Source organism: Onychomys torridus, chromosome 2 (assembly GCF_903995425.1).
Source record: "Onychomys torridus chromosome 2, mOncTor1.1, whole genome shotgun sequence".
NCBI classification, from domain to species: Eukaryota; Metazoa; Chordata; class Mammalia; order Rodentia; family Cricetidae; genus Onychomys; species Onychomys torridus.
In genome coordinates, this window is record NC_050444.1 from 2,074,984 (window position 1) to 2,098,874 (window position 23,891).

A 23,891-nucleotide genomic window follows, 5' to 3' on the forward strand; every position below is an offset into this window, starting at 1 on the left:
CTTTAAAGATTACTTTTTGTTTAAGTTCTTAGTTTTTGAGACAAGGTCTCACTAATAACATAATGAGGTCACCCTCAGTCTCCCCTGACTTAGTCTCTTGAGTGCCAGAATTTGGAATTTAGAATCGCAGGAAAGATTTTCTTAAGACTGAGTATTAGGGCTGGTGGTACAACTTAGCATTTGTCTCCTGTGTGCACATCCTGAATTTGATCCCCAACACCATGGGGGTGGGTGAAAGGACAGGAAATAGGGAACAAAAACACTCTTAGGATGAGAAAAATAAATAAATAGATACTCACAGGTTGAGTTTCCTAGGTCTGGGAGCACAGTGGACTCACAGCTAATCTCATCAGCAATCTAGCACATCTTTTATAATCTAGAAAAGCCATTTAAAGGTAAAAAATATAGTTAATTGTTGCAAATGAGAAAGAAATAATATTATTGTCATTGATTGATGTCACCACCATAGCTTTAAAAGCACCTAACATTTTAAGTGCTTAATGCTGTGGATATTGCTCTGTATAAATAAAATGCTGATTGGCCAGGAGCCAGGCAGGAAATATAGGTGGGACAAGGAGAGAGGAGAATTCTGAGAAGTGGAAGGCAAAGGCAAGAGAGACCTGCCAGCCACTGCCATGACAAGCAAGATGCAAGGTACAGGTAAGCCACAAGCCACATGGCAAAGTATAGATTTATAGAATTGGGCTAAATATAAGAGTAAGAGCTAGACAATGGCAGGCCTGAGCTAATGGCCAAGCAGTTTAAATAATATAAGCATCTGTGTGTTCATTTTATAAGTGGGCTACAGGACTGCTGGGGCTTAGTGGGACCTGGAGAAAAACTCTAACTACAGCTTAACATGGGTTTTGTTCTTTCATTCCTTTGAAAAGATATGGAAATTTGATGCCTTCACTTTATAGATGAGAAAACACCTTCAAATGTTACTTATCTCATAGTAACTAAATGGTTTTCTTCTCAAAACTGCCTTTTCTCCACCAAACTATGCTGTCATCCAATGTCATTGCCTTGAATCTCTTGCTGGCAAGTTGAGTTGGTTTTTTTTTTGTTTGTTTGCTTGTTTGTTTCTGTTTTTCTCAATGTGATACAGACTAGAGTCAACTGGGAAGAAGAAGCCTTAGCTGAGGGATCACCTTCATTAGGTTGTCCTATAGGTAAATCTGTGGTGCATTTTCTTGATTAATAATTGACATGGGAGGGCCTTGACCATTGGAGTTGGTGTCAACCCTGGAAAGGTGTTTCTGGGATGTATAAGAAAGCAGCAAGGCAACAGCATCAAACCAGTAAGCAGAATTCCTCCATTGCCTTTGCTTCAATTTTGGCCTTGAGGTTCTGCCTTGAGTTCCTGTTGGCTTCCATCAGTGATAGAGTGTGATGTGGAAGTGTAAGCTGAAATAAATCCTTCCCCACATCACTCTTGGTCAGTGTTCTATCACAGCAACAGAGAAGCAAACTGGAATGAATCTAGTGTGCTTAATTTTCCCTAGTCAATAAATGTAAGGGTTTTTCAATTCGTTTTGTTTTGTTTTGTGGAAAAAAATATAAAAATCTGACTCAACATTCTAAGTAAAATTAAATACTCCTCAAGGTCATCTAGATGACTAGAAACAAAATGCTCAGAAGGTACTCACTTTGTAAAAGGAAATTTTAGATTTAGAAAGGAATTTGAAACAGGCAAGTCAACTATCATACATTATTATGACTGGGCATTTTGAATAATAGCCCTTTCATGCTATGTTTGGAATTATTATTAACTCCATTAACTTAAGTATTCAAAAGAACTCATTGCCCAACAGGTTGTCATCATTCAGGGAAACCCAGCACACACTGTACAAATGACATTATATAAAAACATTTACTTCAAAACAACTTCAGAAGAGATGTTGTCTTGCACATTTTAGTCAGCTCACTTTTTATTTTTTCATTTATATGAGAAGTCACTTTATTTATACCAAGGAATGTGAATAATGATAAAAGGTTTCTGTCCTGACAAACATTCTAGTCTTTAAGAAAACTTGGCTATTTTCAGATTTGGAAATGTTCCCAACCAGAATCTGATCTCTCCTTATAGTTTCAACAGTACACACAACCTTGAGTGCTGAAAGGTTATAAATAGCATCCAATGCAATGTTTAGTCTATTGTGTCCCACCCAAAAACAGTTGACGCTTAAAATTATATGCATTCATTGTTGGATCAGTTTTTTTGTTTTGTTTTGTTTTTTCTAAAATCTGCCCAGGCAACTTACAAGCTGGCATCGAGCAATCCCTGGTATTGTGATAAAGTCGATGGAAGTGTTTGCTACATTCAGCTGAAAATGTAACAGGCCCTAGAGAAAGGGAAAGAATGCTTATTATAAACATGGGCATGTTTCCCAAACAAGTTTCTAGCACTCTATGGATGGAGACAGTGTAACTGTAGATTCCATCCTTCCCGCCCTTTAAAGAACTGGCCTGAGAATTCCTTCCTTTACCCGACTCTACGGGAGGCACTGAACTTTGATCTAAAGTTCACTCCACATTCTCAGTGTCTCACATCATGGAACCTTCTGGACTAGTAGAGCTCTGGAGGAACTGAAAGGGGGCACTCCAGACAGAAGGGGAATGCAGAGAGCAAACCGAAAGGGAGCAGCTTTCCGGCCCCTTTATTTTTTTCTACTTAATGGGAAGTAATGTTTCTAGTGATGAAATTTGCTTTTAATTGAAGCAATGTGTGTTCCTGAGTGGAAGGAATTACTGTGAAGTGGGTAGGGCCTTGAAACTGCAGCAAAACTTTCCTCCTTCCACCTGGTCCACAGGCAGCTCCCTAACACTCAGTGCTGCCTTCCTCACTGGCAGGTGTCTCTGTGTGATACTCAGAAACACCATCTGAAAGTTACCAGCTGGGTATAGTTGTGTTGGACTGTAATTCTAGAACTTGGGATGGGAAGGTAGGCCATGAGGTTTCAACAAAGAAGTGCAGGCAACTGAGGAAAGCTGCGAATAGGAAAAGTGGCCCTCCCCAAGGAAGAACCTAATAATTGGCTGTTCAAGGCCAAATGATTAGCCCCAAAACATGCACACAGGTAACATTATGTGGACTCAATAGGTTATATCTAAGAATGTATATATACATACATATATGCATGCAATAGCAATTGATGAAAAGGGGGTGATTGATTTGAAGGAGAGTGGGTAGAGGTATATGAGAGGGTTTGGAGGGAGGAAAGGAAAGGGAGAAATGTTATAATTAAACTGCAATTTCAAAAGTAAACAAACAAACAAACAAAAAAGCATCCAAGATGTGTGTGTGTGTGTGTAACATAAGCTCATCTGTCTCCTGTTTATAAAACCTCAATCACTGGCTGAAGCACAGTCTAAATTCTTCAGCATGCTCCAGAAGGTTATTTGTCATCTGGTTTGTTCATACACCTTCCTAGCCCACTAGCCATATGCACCTCCTTTTTAAGTTTACCCTTCATCCCCAGTCCATCCTAACCATCTGCCTACCCTCTCTCACTATAGCCTTTAAGTCTTGCTCAGTAGGTTCCTCATGACCAGATTCTCCTACTTTAAAGTCAAACTTAGAAAGCATGTCCCACTGCAAGCTTTTATAGTCAGATCTCAGTAAATTATCCTTTTTATTTTTCTTTAAAGTATCCTTTATGTTCTATTGCTTATCAAGTTCTAGTACATATTACAGATCATATAAGTTACTAGTTGACTGAACTCAAGCCTCTTCTAGACATTAATCTCCATAGTTTCATTGTCTTATGGATTCATTTTATATAAAATCTTTCATTTGTAACTGAGTCACTGAAATAGTATATGCTTACCTGTGAAATGCTTTATGAATTTGTCTTTCAAGGTCAAGTCTCTTGGGAATATTTCTGAAAAGAAAATAAAACTTCATAATTTCCAGGGTAGATTTCCACTATTAAAACATAATTATAGCACTAAATACATAGATCCATGCAGTATTCACAGCAGATCTCAAATTCCTGGGATCTGACCCTAACCATTATCCAGGGCTCTAGAGTTCTAGCAGCACTTATTGCTTCTCTATACCTCTCCCATAGAACTCTACAGACCTCTCATCAATGTAGAGCTACTTTTGAATATCTGATTTTTGGGCTTCCCCAACCTGTGTTCTCCAGCCTCAGTGAATGGCATCATTCTTTAACCATTGCATAGCTGTGATGATTTGAATGATAATGGCTCCCACAGGCTCATAGGGAGTGGCATTATTTCAAAGTGTGACCTTATTGGAGCAGGTGTGGTGTTGTTGGAAAAATTGCATCACTAGAGTGTAGAGAGCCGCGGGTAGCCGCACCCTAAAGATGGCTCTGGCTTCTACCCTCTGCCTTCCCGATGGCAAACACTCCTTATGGTAAACAGCTCCTTATTTGGCTATGGCTGGATTCGTGTGTTGCTGGCATATGCGTGAACCTGTGGACAGTGCCCACGTGGCTGCTTGGGGTTGGCAGCCCAGCCCTACTTAGGTGCTGGGAGAGGCTTGCCCCAGCGAGAGAGACACAATGTAACTAATCAAAGGTCTGAATAAACTGTGATGAGAAGGATCCAGGTGTCGCGTCTTCCTTGCTGGTCGAGGCGGGCGCGACAAGTGGTGGCCTCCTACGGGGACAATTACCACGGCTCTCTCCGGATTCAGAACTCATTTACAGTCAGGCGGTATACCGGTAAGTCCTCAGAAAAAACTGGGGATCCCGCGACAAAAGCGGGTAACGCTCACCTGTAGAAGGGAGAGCGGGAAAGCAGAGCCGCGACTAGAGCGGACGGATAATTAGATAAAACAAGCAGGAGCCCGGAGGGCTGGAGCAATTCTGCAAAGGCTCTGAGAAACCTCCGAGAAACTTTTCAAATTGAGAAAAGAAAAAAAAAGTATACTAACATGGGCGCCTCCTCCTCGCACCCAATTTTTTTGGCTCTTAACGAGCTGCTTCTCTCTAAGAAACTGAAAATTAAAAAACGCACCTTAGAACGATTTTTGCAACAGTGTGATGTAATTGCTCCTTGGTTTGCAATTTCAGGAAGCCTCACAGTGCCTTCCTGGGAGAAATTGGGAAGAGACCTAGATTTGGATACTGGAGCAGATTGCAGGTGCAGATCGCAGTATCATAGCTAGTAAAGATTGGCCTCGAAGCTGGCCTATACAGGCTTCCTCACAAACATTGCAGGGACTGGGTTATGCCAGTGTTCCAAATGTTAGTGCAAATTTGTTAAATTGGCAAGATTCCGAAGGTCACTCTGGCGTTATGCAACCCTATGTCCTTGAGCTTCCAGTGTCCCTCTGGGGGAGGGATCTTATGAAATCCATGGGCTTTCAGTTAAGTAATGAATACTCCAAAGAATCTAAAAATATTATAAAAAACATGGGGTGTCATCCTGACTTTGGCCTGGGAAAATTTTTACAAGGCAAAAAGGAGCCAATACAAACAGTACCTAGGAAACCCAAACAAGGGTTGGGTTTTTCCTAGGGGCCGCTGAGGAGGGCATTCCCATAACCTGGGTAACAGAGGAGCCAGTTTGGGTTCCTCAGTGGCCACTCTCCTCTGAGAAATTACATGCTGCATATCAATTAGTGAAAGAGCAATTGGAGAAAGGGCACATTAAACCCTCTCTTTCTCCCTGGAATACACCCATATTTGTCATCAAGAAGAAATCAGGAAAATGGAGATTGTTACATGATCTTAGAGCTATAAATGAACAAATGAGAATTATGGGACCTGTACAGCGTGGTCTTCCATTGCTGTCAGCCTTGCCTGAAAATTGGCCTATTATTGTGGTAGATATTAAGGACTGCTTCTTTTCCATTCCACTGAATAGCAAAGGACAGTGAGAGATTCGCTTTCACTTTACCGTCCACTAATCATGAGGAACCTGATAAAAGATATCAGTGGGTTGTATTGCCACAAGGCATGGCCAATAGTCCTATAATGTGTCAATTATTTGTAGCAAATGCTTTAGAACCTTTGAGAGCACGTTTTCCAGGCTTGAAATGCCTCCATTATATGGATGATATACTGTTAGCAGCTAAAGAAGAGAGCATTCTTCAAGAAGCATATAGCTCACTTGTAGAACTGCTAAAGCAAAAGGGACTCTGTATTGCCCCTGAGAAGGTGCAACAGAACAAAGTTGTCAATTATCTTGGCTCTAAAATAACTAAACATTATATCATGCCACAAAAGGTAGAGTTAAGGAAGGATCATCTTTGCACATTGAATGATTTTCAAAAATTATTAGGAGATATAAATTGGATAAGAGGAAGTTTAGGAATGGCCAATTATGAGTTAAAACCATTATATGATATTTTAATTGGAGATGCAGCCTTGGATTCACCGAGGCAATTAACCAATGCAGCCCGAGAAGCCTTAACAAAATTAGAAGATAAACTACAAAGAGCTTTTCTTCAAAGAGTACAAAATAATGAGGATATTACCCTGTGCATTCTGCCTACCCAGTTGCAACCTACGGGAATTTTATGGCAGAAAGGACCCTTGTTATGGATTTATACTAAAATCTCACCTGCAAAATCAATTGAGTATTATCCTGTTGCAGTGGCATTACTTGCGCAACAGGGTATTCAACAATGTTTACAATATTTTGGGACATCACCACAAACGCTAGTTGTTCCTTATGATTCTACTCAAGTCAAGGTATTATGTGCTGCCATAGATGATTGGGCAATACTGCGTTGTACCTATCCAGGACACATAGATTGCCATTATCCTAAACATCCACTATTAACTTTCTTTAAAGAACATCCTGTAGTTTTCCCTAAAGTAACTGCTTCAAAGCCCATTCCAGGAGCAAGTGTTATATTTACAGATGGGTCTAAGACAGGCTGTGGTGCTTATATGGTGGATTCTAATGAACCTGTAAAGCATCAATTCTTGCCAGGTGCACCTCAACAGGTGGAGCTTTCAATAGTTCTTGAAGTTTTCAAGGCTTGTCCATTTGCATTTAATTTAGTGTCAGATTCTAGTTATGTTGTTAATGCTTTGAAAAGCCTTGAATGTGCAGGGCCCATCAAATCTTCTAGCCCGGTTAGCTCATTGTTTGGACAATTACAGAAACTGATCTGGCAACGTAAAAATCCCTTTTTTGTGCAACATATCCGTGCACATACCAGTCTGCCAGGTCCATTGGCTAAAGGCAATGATATAGTAGATCAGTGTACTAGACAAGAATGGATGTTTGTGGCTTCTGCCATACAACGAGCACATGCTTTCCACAAAGAATTTCATGTTAATGCAAGGACATTACAACAAAAGTTTTCTATCTCACGTGCAGAGGCACGAAAGGTGGTACTAGATTGTTCCCAATGTGTCATTTTTCATCATCCTTCTAGCTTAGGAGTTAACCCTCGTGGTTTGCTCCCCTAAAAATATGGCAAATGGATGTTACACACATCTCTGAATTTGGACGTGTCAAATATGTACATGTATCTGTTGATACCTGTTCTGGAATCATTCATGCCACCCCAATGGCAGGAGAAAAAGCCTCTCATGTCATTGCTCATTGCTTAGAAGCTTGGGCAGCATGGGGTAAGCCTCAACAGTTAAAGACAGACAATGGTCCTGCATATACTGGACAGAAGTTCACTTCCTTCTGTCAACAGATGAATGTGCAACTTGTACATGGCCTACCATATAATCCACAAGGTCAAGGCATTGTGGAGCGTGCTCATCGCTCCTTGAAGGAATTGCTTCAAAAACAAAAAGGGGGAATAGGCTATGGCCGTACCCCTAAGGACAGACTTTCTCTTGCATTATTTACTCTGAATTTTTTGAATTTGGATGCTTCCAATTGTTCTGCTGCAGACAGGCATCATTGTCAGCATAGTCCTTCTAAAGGAATGGTGAAATGGAAAGATGCCTTGACAGGTGTCTGGCACGGACCTGATCCCGTGCTGACATGGGCACGAGGTTCTGTTTGTGTTTTTCCACAGGATCGGCAAGACCCGGTGTGGGTTCCTGAGCGCCTTGTGAGAAGAGTCCAGTGCCAAGAAGAACATGTCTGCGAGGACAGTGATCTCTCTGTTCGCGCTAATGATGATTCAGCTGGGAATGACGGACCAGAGATGGGGGATACTGTCAGTGTTCCCGAGACCAATGCCAGTCCGTCATGATGCAATATTATTCCCACGGCTATTCGGTAGTAATAAAAGTATGGATGTTCCATATCTCCCCATGGACCCAGAGGAAGCTCCTATAGGAGAAAATAGGTCTTTTAATTTAAATGGAATTCTTTGTTTCCAAATTGTCAGAAACAGATCAGATGTTTCCCCATGTGTCTTGATATATAACCAGACGGCTGGATGGTTTGATTTGCCTGGACCAGGCCCTTGTTTTTCAGCCAATGCCTCTTGGGTGTCTGGATGGTGGCCTGCTAAAGCGTTGGGAAATGATACACCAGCTCAGCCGAAATGGGCCCCCTTTTGTTGGGGTCAAGATGGAGGGAACGTCTGGCCCTGGACAGGTTGTCAGTCTCGTATTGTGATCTGGGCCAATCAAGGAAAGAGTTTCACCTTTTCCCCTGGAATAAGCACAGACTTTAATCAGACTTTTGTAGGTAGTAATTATAGTGAGCAAAATCCCTCTCAGTTGTATATTTCTAATCCTTTTGATAATTGGCTATTGTGTGGCATTAATGGAAGTTGCATGAATTTAGAGCCCCTAGTTATGATTGCGGGAGGAGTGCATGGGATCAGTCAGTTTTCATGGAGTAGCTCCAAGCCTTGGGGCTCTTGGGATTCTGTGCCTGGCCCGTTATCCACAGGCATCACCGCCAAAACTGATACAGGCTGTGCGTATGACGGAGTTAAGCCACTGGCTAATATTACTTATAATCCTACTCCAGTTTGTGTGTATCCTCCATTCTTGTTTATAGTGAGCAAAGAGAGGCCTGTATCTTGCAATAATAATACCTGTTTTTATACTCAATGCTGGAATGCTTCTAAATATGATTATGCCATAATTACCCGTATGCCTCGCTGGGTGCCTATGCCAGTTGATGCTCCTAATGCTATGACCCTGTTTAGACAGAAAAAGGATTTTGGCATTACTGCAGCCATTGTTACAGCTATTTCCTTGGCTGCTGTTGGAGCTGCTACAGCCGCCATTGCCATGAGTCATACTGTACAGAAGGCACAGACCTTGAATAATCTTTCTGCCAATGTGGCACATGTTTTGGATGTGCAAAAGGTCGTCAATGCTCAAATACGAGGAGGATTGATGGTGGTCAACCAGAGAATTGACCTGGTTCAAGAGCAAATTGATACCCTCTGGCAGATTGCCCAACTCGGCTGCCAATGGAAGTATGAAGGGTTGTGTGTGACTAGTGTCCCATATAATAACTTTACCCATGCTGCAGATTTATCTAAAAAGCTGTCTAGTTATCTTTTAGGCAATTGGACTGGAGAGTTCGATAACCTGATGGACCAGCTCAGAGTGGCTATTGTCACGGTGAATTCGACTCGAGTGGATACCGGACTGGTGGAGGGATTGTCTTCCTGGATTGCTACAGCCATGGATCAAATGAAGGAGTGGGCGGGAATAGGAGCCCTAGTAGGTTTACTGGTGCTCACCTCCCTAGTATGCTTGTGGTGCATTTGTCGCATTAGGATCTCACAGCGTCGCCATGCAGCCATGATTGTCCAAGCCTTTATGGCCATTGATGCAGGACAGTCTCCCCAAGCCTGGTTGGCTACTTTAAAAGATATTTAGGCACAGGATGCGAGGCCTGCGCACTGCACTTGAGGTTATGATACACTGACCTCAAGAAGAGCAAGTCTGATTGCATGTGGGTTGGTACCCTAACTCCCACCTCTGTGAAAAGGGTATCGGACGGGTCTAGTGTTCTCTGGGTGGACAACGCCTGGACAAACATTAGTACATGTTCCATTTTAGCAGAGATCAGACCTCTACTCTTGCCTGTTGCTTTGTAAAACAAAAAGGGGGAAACTGTAGAGAGCCGCGGGTAGCCGCACCCTAAAGATGGCTCTGGCCTCTACCCTCTGCCTTCCCGATGGCAAACACTCCTTATGGTAAACAGCTCCTTATTTGGCTATGGCTGGATTCGTGTGTTGCTGGCATATGCGTGAACCTGTGGACAGTGCCCACGTGGCTGCTTGGGGTTGGCAGCCCAGCCCTACTTAGGTGCTGGGAGAGGCTTGCCCCAGCGAGAGAGACACAATGTAACTAATCAAAGGTCTGAATAAACTGTGATGAGAAGGATCCAGGTGTCGCGTCTTCCTTGCTGGTCGAGGCGGGCGCGACACTAGAGGGTGGGCTTTGAGGTCTCAGGTACTCAAGCTAGGCCCAGTGGCTCACTTTGTTCTTCTTGCTGCCAGCCAATCCAAGTGTAGACTCCCAGCTACCTCATGTCTGCCTGCATGCCACCATGCTTCCTGCCATGACAATAATGGACTAAACCTCTGAACTATAAGCCAGTCCCAGTGAAATGTTTTCCCTTATGAGGGTTGTAATGGTCATGGTGTATCATCACAGCAATAAAACCCAAACTAACATAATAGCCCACCTCACCAAGTTATGCTTGACTGCCCCTTTTCTTCTCCACTCCATCTAATCAAGTTAGTTATGTACTCCATCTCCAAACATTCATCTGCTAACTCTGGCCCAGCTAACATACTTCTGTAAGTATGCTTAGAAAACAGCCTCCTAACCTGTCTTATCCTCTCTATAATGCTTTATCCAGAACAGCAGCTAGAGCAAATGAGCTGAGATACTCTTTAGGTAATTTATGAGATGGACCCACTGAGAAGCTTTAGCTTGGAGTGAAACACAACTTAAAGGTCAGGCTTCACTTCAGATTTCACTGGTACTCACTAAAACATGACATCCAGAAAAGGCAGTTTATAATGCATTAGGAGCACACGCAATGCATGTAATAGAGGAGAAAATAAACTTAATAAATACTTGAACCTCAGGGTTTGTTGCCAGTTGTCTCTTTACTTTTTCTTAAGAATATGATTTTCACTTACTGTCTTAGTTAGTGTTCTATAACTGTGAAGAGATGCCATGACCACAGCAACTCTTATAAAGGAAAACATTTAATTGAGGTGGCTTAGAGTTCAGAGGTTTAGTCCATTATCATTGTGGGGGCATGCAGGCAGACATGGTGCCAGAGAAGTTGAGAATTCTACATCTTTGATCCACAGGCAACAGGAAGTGAACTGAGACACTGAATATGGCCTGATTATATATGAGACTTCAAAACATGCCTCTGTGGTGACATACTTCCTCCAACAAGGCCACACTACTCCAACAAAGCCACAGTTCCTAATAGTGCCACTTCCTTTGTGCTTGTGGGGGCCAGTTACATTCAAACTATCACATTCAGCTCCTTGGCCCTCATAAGCTTGTAACAATATCATAATGCAAAATTTATTTAGTCCAATTTTAAATGTCCCGATAGCCTATCACATTCTCAACAATGTTTTAAGGTCCAAAGTTCAAAGTCTCTTCTGAGATTCATGCAATCTCCCAACTGTAATCCTACATAAAATAAAAATAAAAAACAGATCACATTCTTCTAACATAAAATAGCACAGGATATATATTACAGTTCCAAAATGTAGAGAAGGGAGCAATAGTGAAGACAGACTGGACCAAAGAGAGACCAAAAACCAGCTGGGCAAATTCCAAACTCTGCATCTCCATGTTTGATGTGAAAACACTCTTCAGATGTCCAATTCCTTTCAGTTTTGTTGACTGCAGCATCCTTATTTCTCTTGGGCTTGTTCCACTCCTTGTTAGCAGTTTTCTTCAGCAGATATCCTACGACTCTGGCATCTCTAACATCTTGGGTTTTCCAAGGCAATCCAGGCTTCAACTTCACAGTTTCAGCATTCTTTAGCCTCCAATCAGTGACACCCTGACACATACCTGGCCTCAGTGGTTTTCCTAAGTTGAGGAAGCAAAATTCCATAGCCCCTTTCTTCTATGGTTAACTCCAGAACCATGTGGCCAAAGCTGCCAAGTTCTACTAGCCCCATTGTTCACTTATATCTTCACTGACTTTCTTCACTGCCTAAGCTTGGCTGTCCTTGAACTTGCTCTGTAGAGCAGACTGGCCTCAAACTCAGAGATCCACCAGCCTCTGCCTTCTGAGTGCTAGGAGTAAAGACATGTACCACCACACCCTATTTTAAGTTTCTCTTTAATTCCTCTTCACAAGTTGGAAAGTTAGTTGGGTGAGATATTACCCTGAGGACACTATTCCCTTTATTTCATTTCTTAATCTGTTTACCTCCTTGAACACAGTGGAACCATTCCACTTTCTGTTGCTCATTTTCTACTCAAATTGTACATTTTGTGTTTTTCCTTTCTGAACTTGCTCATTTTCATTATAAATCTGTATAAGAGACCAATAATAACAACACAACAGAGTCAATACTAGGCTGTTTTGAGATGTCCTCTGGCAACAGAATTAGTCCAAAACTCTTCACTTTTAGCTGGGTGGTGGTGGCACATGCCTTTAATCTCAGCCAGGTGTATCTCTGTGAGTTTGAGGCCAGTCTGGTTTACAGAGTAAGATCCAGGACAGGCACCAAAACCACACAGAGAAACCTTGTCTCAAAAAAGAAAACAAAAAAACTCTTCACTTTAGCCTCAAGAAGATTCTTCTGACAAGGACAAAAAGGAGCCTCTTTCTATATACCAAATATCACAAGAATGATCTCTAGGCCACTTATTTATATCCTTCTCTTCTCAAACCTCTTGAATCAGGCCCTCACAGTTCATCAAATCACACTCAGCACCACTGTCTTTCATGTTGTTACTAGGATGGCCCATTAAGCAGCACTTAAAGTATTCACAACTGTTTTTCTAATCCATAGTCCCATGGTTCATAATCCTTAAAACAAAAGCATGGTCAAACATATTATAGCAATGCTCCAAGCCCTGGTTCCAACTTCTGTCTCAGTTAGGATTCCTATTGCTGCAAAGTGAAAAGATACCATGACCATGCAACTCATAGAAAAGGAAAAATTTTAATTGAGGTGACTTACAGTTCAGAGGTTCATTCCATTATTATCATGGTGGATCATGGTGGCATGCAGGCAGACATAGTGCTGGAAAAGGAGCTTAGAATTCTACATATTTGATCCACAGGCAATAGGAAGTGAACTGAGACACTGGGTATGGCTTGGGCATATACGAGACCTCAAATCCCACCCCCCACAGTGACACACTTCCCCCAACAAGGCCATACCCACTCTAACAAAGTCACAGCTCCTAATAGTGCCACTCCCTATCAGCTTATGGGGGGGGGGCAATTACATTCAAACTACTAAACTTGCTTATTTATTTTGTGTATACTTGATATAGCATGCATATGGGTGTCATAGGACAACCTTCAGGTATTTGATTCTCTCTTTCCAGCATGTGGGTCCCAGACATTAATCTCAAGTCATTAGGCTTAGCACCCTTACTCATTGAACCATCTCACTGGCCCCACCAGTACATTTAGCCTTATGATTTCTTTATAAACCACATATAATATGAATGCAGCATGGAAGACACATTTGTCACCTGTACATGACAGAATTCATGGAGATGGAGCAATGTTGATGGAGTCTCAGGGAAACTATGACAGCCCTTTATATCCCAGGAGGTGAGGGTTGGATGAGACCCTTTCTGACAGAATAGCTACTATTGCCAGAAGTGTATAAGTTCAGAGCATGAGTGAATGAAGGGAGAGGAGGCAAGAGTTCAAGGATCCAAGCTTTGCTTCTATGTGACAACAAAAACCTACATTTTAGGAACAATCAAAAACTGGTTGTTTATAGCTGGAGAGATGGATGAATGCTTTCTATGCAAGCATTAAGACTGAGTTCAAGTCTCCAGTTCCCATGTTAAAAAAAAAAACTAAGGACCAACCCCCAGCTCCTGTCCTCCCAGGAACTCCCATCTGGACCAGAGGTGAGTGTCTGGGGTTATAGCCAGAGAGGCAATTGCCCCTGAGTCCCACCCTGGACACAGGCCATCCTGGGAGCACCTGACCAATTTGGCCCCAGTTTCCTACCAATTGGCAGGCCCTGCGGGAAGGCTCCCCTTTTCCAAGACTGCAGGCAGACACTGCAGTCTCCACACCCTGCACCCACACCCATCTGCCCGAGACCCCAGACACTTCTTGAGACTCAGAGACCAGTCTGCAGTTTCCATCCTACCCTGGAACTCCCATCTGGACCAGAGACCAGAGGAACTCCCATCTGGACAAGAGGAGCTCCCATTTGGACAAAATAAGGAGACCCCAGGGACTTCCCAAGACTCAGAATCCAGCCCCCCAGATCCTATCCAGCCAGCACTCTCTTCTGGACCAGCACTCCCATCTGGCCCAGAGCTTCCATCTAGAGGAGAGAGAGGCTCCCTAAATCTGTCAGCTCTCTCTGGACCAAGTACACTGATAAGACCAAGAACGAACCCAATAGGAGATTGGCAGATGTCAAGGCAGAAGTACATACAACAAAATAAAGAGCAATACAGCATCACCAGAACCTAGCCCTTCTCCAATAGCTAGACCTGAACATCACGGAATGGAAGAAGAAGAAGAAAACAACCTTAGAAGTAACATCAAGAAGAGGCTAGAGCCTTATATATAAGATATCAAAAATAAAGTAGAGGAACAGACAAACAAAAAATGGGGAGAATGCTATAAAAAACTAGAGGAAAGGACAATTAAAGCAGAAGAAAACAATAAATCCTTGAATGAAAATCATGAAAAAGGAAGGGAGACAATCCAAGAACTGAAGAGGGAAATAGAAAAAGTGAAGAAGACACTAGCAGAAGGAATGTTGGAAATAGAAAATCTGAGTAAACAAACAGGAACTTCAGATACAAGTATAACCAACAGAATACAAGAGATGGAAGAGAGGATCTCTGGTGTTGAAGATACGGTAGAAGAAATAGATTCATCAGTCAAAGAAAACACTAAAACCAACACAGTCATGACCAAAAATGTCCAAGAAATTTGGGACACCATGAAAAGACCAAAACTACAAATAATAGGGATAGAGGAAGGAGAAGAATACCAACTCAAAGGCACAGAAAATATATTTAACAAGATCATACAAGGAAACTTTCCCACATTGAAGAAGGAAATGCCTATGAAGATACAAGAAGCCTATAGAACACCAAACAGACTAGACCCCCCAAAAAGTCCCCTTACCACATAATAAACAACTAAACATACAGAATAAAGAAAGAATATAAAGGGCAGCAAATGAAAAAGGCCAAGTGACTTATAAAGGCAAACCCATCAGAATAACAGCTGGTTTCTCAATGGAGACTTTGAAAGCCAGAAGGAACTGGACAGATATAATGCAGACACTAAGAGACCATGGATGCTAGCCTAGACTAAATTACCCAGCAAAACTTTCAATCATCATAGATGGAGTGAACAAGACCTTCCAAGACAAAACCAGATTTAAACAATATTTATCCACAAACCCAGCCCTACAGAAAGCACTAGAAGGAAAATTCCAACCTAAGGAAGGCAGATATACCCATGAAAACACAGGCAATAGATAACACCACAGCAGTAAACCCTAAAGAAGAGAAGTACACACACACTACCACCAAAAAAAAATAATAACAACAGGAATGAACAATCACTGGTCATAAATAACCCTTAATATCAAAGGACTTAATTCACCTGTAAAAAGACACAGACTAACAGGATGGATACAAAAACAGGACCCAACTTTCTGCTGCATACAAGAAACACACCTCAAACTCAAAGACAGACACCTCCTAAGAATAAAAGGCTGGGAAAAGACTTTCCAATCAAATGGTCTTAAGAAGCAAGCTAGTGTAGCCATCCTAATATCCAGCAAAATAGACTTCAAACTAAAATCAATCAAAAGAGATGATGAAGGACATTACATACTCATCACAGGAAAGATCCACCAAGATGAAGTCTCAATTCTGAATAATTATGCCTCAAACACAAGGGCACCCACATATGTAAAAGAAACATTACTAAAGCTCAAATCACATATAAAACCCCACACATTAATAGTGGGAGACTTCAACACCCCACTTTCACCTCTGGACAGATCGGCCAAATTGAAACTTAACAGAGACATAATGGACTTAACAGATGTTACGGCTCAAATGGACTTAATCAATATCTACAGAACATTCCACCCAAACAAAAAAGAATATACTTTCTTCTCAGCACCCCATGGAACCTTCTCTAAAATCGAACACATACTTGGCTACAAAGCAAATCTCAACAGATACAAAACAACTGGAATAACCTCCTGTGTTCTATCAGACCACCATGGTTTAAAGTTAGATTTCAACAACAGAAAAAACTACAGAAATCCTACAATCTCATGGAAACTGAATAATGCTCAACTGAATCACCAATGGGTTAAGGAAGAAATAAAGAAAGAAATTAAAGACTTCCTAGAAATCAATGAAAATGAATACACCACATACCCAAACTTATGGGATACTATGAAAGCAGTGCTAAAAGGGAAATTCATAGCACTGAATGCCCACATAAAGAAGCTGGAGAAATCTCACACTAGTGATTTGACAGCAGACCTGAAAGCCCTTGAACAAGAAGAAGGAAAGTCTCCCAGGAGGAACAGACACCAGGAAATTATCAAATTGAGAGCTGAAATTAATAAAATAGAAATAAAGGGAACAATGCAAAGGATTAATGAAACAAAGAGTTGGTTCTTTGAGAAGATCAACAAGATAGATGAGCCCTTATCCAAACTAACCAAAAGACACAGAGAGAGCATCCAAATTAACAAAATCAGAAATGAAAAGGGGGACATAACAACAGATAATGAGGAAATCCAGAAAATCATCAGATCATACTTCAAAAACCTCTACTCCACAAAACTAGAAAATCTAAAAGAAATGGATAATTTTCTGGATAGGTACCACATACCTAAGTTAATTCAAGACCAGATAAACCATTTAAATAGTCCAATAACCCCTAAGGAAATAGAATCAGTCATTAAAAGTCTCCCAACCAAAAAAAGCCCTGGACCAGATGGTTTCACTGCAGAATTCTACCAGATCTTCAAAGAAGACTTAATACCAATACTCTTTAAATTGTTCCACACAATAGAAGCAGAAGGTATATTACCAAACTCCTTCAATGAGGCTACAATTACCCTGATTCCTAAACCAAACAAAGACGCAACAAAGAAAGAGAACTACGGACTGATCTCCCTCATGAACATTGATGCAAAAATACTCAATAAAATTCTGGTGAACAGACTCCAAGAACACATCAAAACAATTATCCACCATGATCAAGTAGGCTTCATCCCAGGGATGCAAGGGTGGTTCAAGATGCGAAAGACCATCAATGTAATACACCATATAAACAAACTCAAAGAAAAAAACCGCATGATCATCTCACTAGATGCAGAAAAGGCATTTGACAAAATCCAACACCCCTTCATGATAAAGGTCTTGGAGTTATCAGGAATACAGGGAACATACCTAAACATAATAAAGGCAATCTACAGCCAGCCAACAGCCAACATCAAATTAAATGGACAGAAACTCAAGGCAATATCACTGAACTCAGGAACAAGGTAAGGCTGTCCCCTCTCCCCATATTTATTCAATATAGTACTTGAAGTTCTAGCCAGAGCTATAAGACAACATAAAGAGATTAAGGGGATACAAATTGGAAAGGAAGAAGTCAAGCTCTCCCTATTTGCAGAAGACATGATAGTATACATGAGTAACCCCCAAAATTCAACCAAGGAAATGATACAGCTAATAAAAACCCTCAGCAACATAGCAGGATACAAGTTCAACTCAAAAAAAAAATCAGTAGCCCTCCTATATACAATAGACAAACAGGCTGAGAAGGAAATCTGAGATATATCACCCTTTACAATAGCCAAAAATGATATAAAATTCCTTGGGGTTACTCTAACTAAGTATGTGAAGGACCTATATGACAAGAACTTTAAGTCCCTGAAAAAAGAAATTGAAGAAGATGTCAGAAAATGGAAAGATCTCCCATGCTCATGGATAGGCAGGATTAACATAGTAAAAATGGTGATCTTACTAAAAGCAATCTACAGATTCAATGCAATCCCCATCAAATTACCAACACAATTCTTCACAGATCTGGAAAGAATAATACTCAACTTCATATGGAAAAAACAAAAAATCCAGGATAGCCCAAAGAATCCTGTACAATAAAACAACTTCTGGAGGCATCACGGTCCCCGACCTCAAGCTCTACTATAGAGCTACTGTAATAAAAAGAGCTTAGTACTGGCATAAAAACCAACATGTGGACCAATGGAATCGAATTGAAGACCCTGATATTAACCTGCACACCTATGAACATATAATATTTGACAAAGAAGCCAAAAATGTACAATGGAAGAGATAAAGCATCTTCAACAAATGGTGCTGGCATAACTGGATGTTAATGTGTAGAAGGCTGCAAATAGATCCATATCTGTCACCGTGCACAAAACTTAAGTCCAAGTGGATCAAAGACCTCAACATAAATCTAGTTACTCTGAACCTGATAGAAGAGAAAGTAGGAAGTACTCTTGAACACATGGGCACTGGAGATAACTTTCTAAATATAACACCAGTAGCACAGACACTGAGAGAAACAATCAATCAATGGGACCTGTTGAAACTGAGAAGCTTTTGTAGAGCAAAGGACATAGTCAACAAGACAAAGCGACAGCCTACAGAATGGGAAAAAGTCTTCACCAACCCCACATCTGACAGAGGGCTGATATACAGAATATATAAAGAACTCAAGAAATTAGACATCAAAATGCCCAAGAGTCCAATTAAGAAATGGGCTATAGAACTAAACAGAGAATTCTCCACAGAGGAAGTTCAAATGGCTGAAAGACATTTAAGGAAATGCTAAACATCCCTAATTATCCAGTAAATGCAAATCAAAATGACTCTGAGATACCACCTTACACCTGTCAGAATGGCTAAGTTCAAAAACACAGAAGACAGCTTATGTTGGAGAGGATGTGGATCAAGGGGAACTCTCCTCCACTGCTGGTGGGAATGCAACCTTGTACAGCCACTTTGGAAATCAATATGGTGCTTCCTTAGAAAATTGGGAATCCATCTCCCCTAAGACCCAGCTATAGCACTCTTGGGCATATACCCAAGGAATGCTCAATCATACCACAAGGGCATTTGCTCAGCTATGTTCATATCAGCATTGTTTGTAATAGCCAGAACCTAGATGCCCTTCAACTGAAGAATGGATAAAGAAAATATGGTACATATACACAATGGAGTACTACTCAGCAGAGAAAAACAATGACATCATGAGGTTTGCAGGCAAATGGATGGATCTAGAAAAAAAATCATCCTGAGTGAGGTAACCCAGACTCAGAAGGACAAACATGGTATGTACTCACTCATAGGAGGATATTAGATGTAAAACAAAGATGACTAGACTGCTACACAACTCCAGGGAGGCTACTTAGAAAACGGGACCCTAGGAAAGACACAGGGATCACCCAATGACAGAGAAATGGATGAGATCTACATGAACAACCTGGACGACAGTGGGAGTAATGAAGGGCAAGATTTGAGGGAAAGGAGATCCTAGCTGGATCAAGAACAGAAAGGGAGAATGAGGAATGACAGACCAAGATAAATGAAGACCACATGAGAACAGGAGTGCTCAAGAGGTCCCCAGAAATCCACAATGATATATCCTTTGTAGACTGCTGGCAATGGTCGAGAGAAAGCCTGATCTGACCTAGTCTGGTGATCAGATGGCCAAACACCCTAACAGTCGTCTTGGAACTCTCATCCAATAACTGAAGGAAGTGGATGCAGAGATCCTCAGCCAGGCCCCAGGTGGAGCTCCAGGTGTCCAACTGTCAAGAAAGAGGAGGGACTGCAAGAGCATGAATTGTTGAATCCAAGATTGGAAAAAGCACAGGGACAAATAGCCAATCAAAAGCAACATGAATTATGAACCAATGGCTGTGGAACCCCTAGCTAGATCAGGCCCTCTGGATAAGTGAGACAATTGAATAGCTTGATCTATTTGGGAGGCACCCAGGCTGTGGGACCAGGACCTGTCCTTAGTGCATGAGCTGGCTGTTTGGAACCTTGGGCTTACACAGGGACACTTTGCTCAGCCAGGAAGGAGGGGATGGGAACTGCCTCTACTGAATCCACCAGGTTTAAATGAGTCCCCAGGGGTGCCTTGGTCCTGGAGGACATGGGAATGGAGGGGAGGGGCCGGGGGTAAGGTGGGGATGGTGGCAGGAGTGAGGAAGACAGCAGAACCCATGGCTAATGTATAAAATTAAAACACATAATAAAAACAATTTAAAAAGTGAAAAAAAAAAAACAAAGCAAAACTGAGCACTGGTGTTTAAACCTATAACCCCATCACTGGGGCAAGAGATGGGCAATTATTGGTACTCACTAGCTGACAGACCTTCCTAACCAAAAAACCATGCTTCTGATTGAGACCCCATCTCAAAGAAATGAGGCAGAGAATGATAGAGGAAGATACTCAATATTCAATATCCTCTTCTGGCTTATACATGTATATACATGGATGCACACACCTGCACAACCACATGCATACACAAGACACACTGATACAACAATGCTATCTACATAGTCTGCAAATTACATACATGATAGCAAATGGATTGCTTCTTATCACACAAAGTTTTGATTATTTCTACATGTCCCATTAACCAATCAGAGCATTTAGGAGTTTCTTATAAGTACATCAGACTTTGTTTTCCAATGGAACATGATATACTTGAAGCAATTCCTATGTCGTATGCAATGACAATGTCTGCTTAGGAGCTACAGAGGAAGAGTTGTAGCCACTTTCTCAGACTCTACATATAGATAAAAATAGATGCATTTCCCCTAAGAAATGACACTATCCAGTTAAACATACACATCTGTGATTCTTGCATCTTGAGACTCAACCACTGTATACTGAATATTTGGGAGAAAGTGTGTCTGAACAAAGTGTGTGCAGACCTTCCCCTTGTCATTATTCCATAAACAATATTTAATAATACTTATTTACATATTATTTAAATGGTTTTCAATATTATAAGTAATCTAGAGATAATTCAAATATTTGGGGAGCACATATACGTAATATGTAAACACCTATATAACAGACTTGAGCATCTGTGGCTTGTGGTATCCACAGAAAGTTTTTGAGCCAATACCCCATAGATGCCTAGGAGAAACTGTGCTGTTTTAATTTCCCAGAGCTACCATAACAAAATTCCACAAATTGGATGTGATACATTTCCAGGAACTTATTGTCTCATAATTCTGGAGTCTAAATGTCTGAGATCAGGGTGTGAGCTAGGCAAGTCTCAGTGGAGGCTCAAGATAAAGCTTTCCCCAGTCTGTTTTCAGTTTCTGTTGTTACTAAAGTTCCTCGCATTCTGTGGTGTCACTCCAGTCTTGCTATTGTCTCCATGAGGTACCCGCCTATGGCTTCATATGGCCATCATCTTATAAGGATTCCTGTGAGTTAAACTAATGGTCATCTCTACCACACTCTAACCTCATTTTAACATATTGCCTATACAGTTACCATTCTTCCCAATAAAGTGATTTTCAAAGCCATGGGACTCAGGATTAGAATGTATTTTTGGTGGATATACAATTTGATTCATATGGAAATCTGAGCCCACTAAACAAACTGAAGTTTTATGGTGTGAAGTTCTATTACCATTCTTTGTAAAAGAAACTAGCATTGATCAAATCGGCTACTGTGTGCTGTAAAGATTCACACACCTGTAAAGATTTCCCTAATGAAAGACTCCTTTTAATAGAACATGGTCTATGATCATCATTATTGCTTTACCATTTGACAGTTCTGTACATTTACATAATGTAGAACATGTTCCAAGTCACTTAGAGTACTTTAGAGTGTTTCAGTCACAATGTTTAGGTTTGTACTAGTTTTCTAAAAGTGTTTGAAAAGAAAAATAAATCAAGAAATTCTTTTCCCTTCACAACTACCTTTAAAGAGACAGAATTATTAATACTATGAAAAACAAAATGTTGAAGATCTCAATCAATTTTAAGAGTTTTTTTTCATTTTTGTTACTCCTTGACAAAGTCACATACAAATACAATGTATTTAGATTATATCCACTCCATTTCCTCTCTCCAACTGATAAAGCATCTCTCCAATCCTTCCAATGTCAAGTGCTATATTTTTGTTTTTAACATTTATTTATTCATTTTTATGTGTATAAGTATTTTGCCTACATGTATGTCTACATACTGCATTATGCCTTATGCACAAGGAGGCCAGAAGAGAATGTTAGATGCCCTGTAACTAGAATTACAGAGAGTTATGAGTTTCCATGATATTGCTTGGAATCTAACCCAGGTTGTGTGCAAAAGCAGCCAGTTTTATTAATCACTGAGCCATTTCTCCAGCTTGAAACTGCTATATTTTTAAAATAAACTTTCTACTATTGAGCAGAGGTACATAAAATTTCACACTGTTTGGTATTCCCAAGCACTCTACACCAAGTGTGGATACAGTACATTCTTGCAGTTAGTGAACACATGTAGATAAGATACTGGATCACTCATTAAGGTCCATATTGTCTGAATTTTCAGGTATGCTTACTTTTCACTCAGGGTCTTATTTCTATCCTAGAGTCTCATGTTACAATCATCATGTCTTCTTGGATTCTTCTAGCTCTGATTTTTCAGTTTTTCCTTTTGCTGTTGTTACTATTTTGGACAGGATGATCAGCTGATCTAGAAGTTGTTATATAGGCTAGGTTAACCTTCTACTTGTGATCTTTGTACTTCAGGTCCTGAGATCTCAGGTTGTTGATATCACATTCTGATATTTTCTAGGATCTGGATGACTTCAACCATTTCATGTAGTCCTGGTAAATAATGTAGCAGAATGCCAATTTTTATTTGTGTTTTTCTAATGATTAGACTGGAGTTATAAGTTTAAGGAATATCTGACAGGTAAGATATAATTTTAATCTGATCAAAGGTACAGATAGCATAACTATGGTTGTTGATGTTAACCTTGCTTATCTAGCATAGGTATCATTTGTCAGGTGTGTTTCCATGGTAACGTTTCTGCTTGTCCTTCTCTAAAAGGATATCACTATATTATGTACACATGTTGGAGAGGTAGGCTCTTTTTTCCCTTGAGTATGCTTTATCTAAACAATTTAGAATCCTGCATGGAATATTTCTCCCTCAGTCAATCATTTATTTATACCAATGTTGACCAGTAGGATGTTTATTTTTACATTGGGTTACAAACTAACACTATTCTCTTTATTCTGTTGCTGAAATGAAATAGATTCAATTTGGGCCATTCTGGTTTTTGACATGTTTGACACTGTAGGAGTTATTGTTATTCTTTCATATATACTACTTTCTATTTTATGGCTCTCTTGGAGGCTCTAGGCTCATCCAGCACAACTAACTAGCTGCCCTGTGGTTTCCCTATTCCTGCAATCAGGTTTGTTGACAGAAAAACCTGGTTCCTTTAATTGTAAATGATTCTGAAACTCAAGAACTGGGTGCTTAGGTACTCCTCACTGCTGGAATATGTTACTTCTGTGTCCTCTCAGCTAATACAAGGGAACATGTAGTGTGAAGGAGTGATCTGATTTTACTGTACTCAGTATTTAAATAGCTTCTACAGTTCCATTAGGGTTGTAGATAGGATATACTTTTAAGATATATGGAATCTGCAACATTTCACTGATAATATTATGAAGACCACATAAAATAATTTTAAATGGTCTAACCTCAAGTACACAGTCATATTTGTGCAATGTTGAGCCTGCACTCTGTACCCAGCAGTGTCCTCCCTAA

General features: G+C 40.7%; 1 protein-coding gene across 1 annotated transcript in view; it reads right to left on the reverse strand.

Moving 5' to 3' along the window:
* Positions 1-311: 311 nt before the first annotated feature.
* Positions 312-23,891, reverse strand: part of Alkal1 (ALK and LTK ligand 1) — a 37,581-nt gene continuing 14,001 nt past the window's right edge. Inside the window, exons 2-4 of the mRNA XM_036177249.1 lie at positions 3,831-3,884; positions 2,265-2,345; positions 312-376 (exon numbers count right to left, since the gene is read on the reverse strand). Of these exons, the coding sequence (XP_036033142.1) occupies positions 312-376; positions 2,265-2,345; positions 3,831-3,884 (200 nt within the window). The remainder of the gene's footprint in view (positions 377-2,264; positions 2,346-3,830; positions 3,885-23,891) is intronic.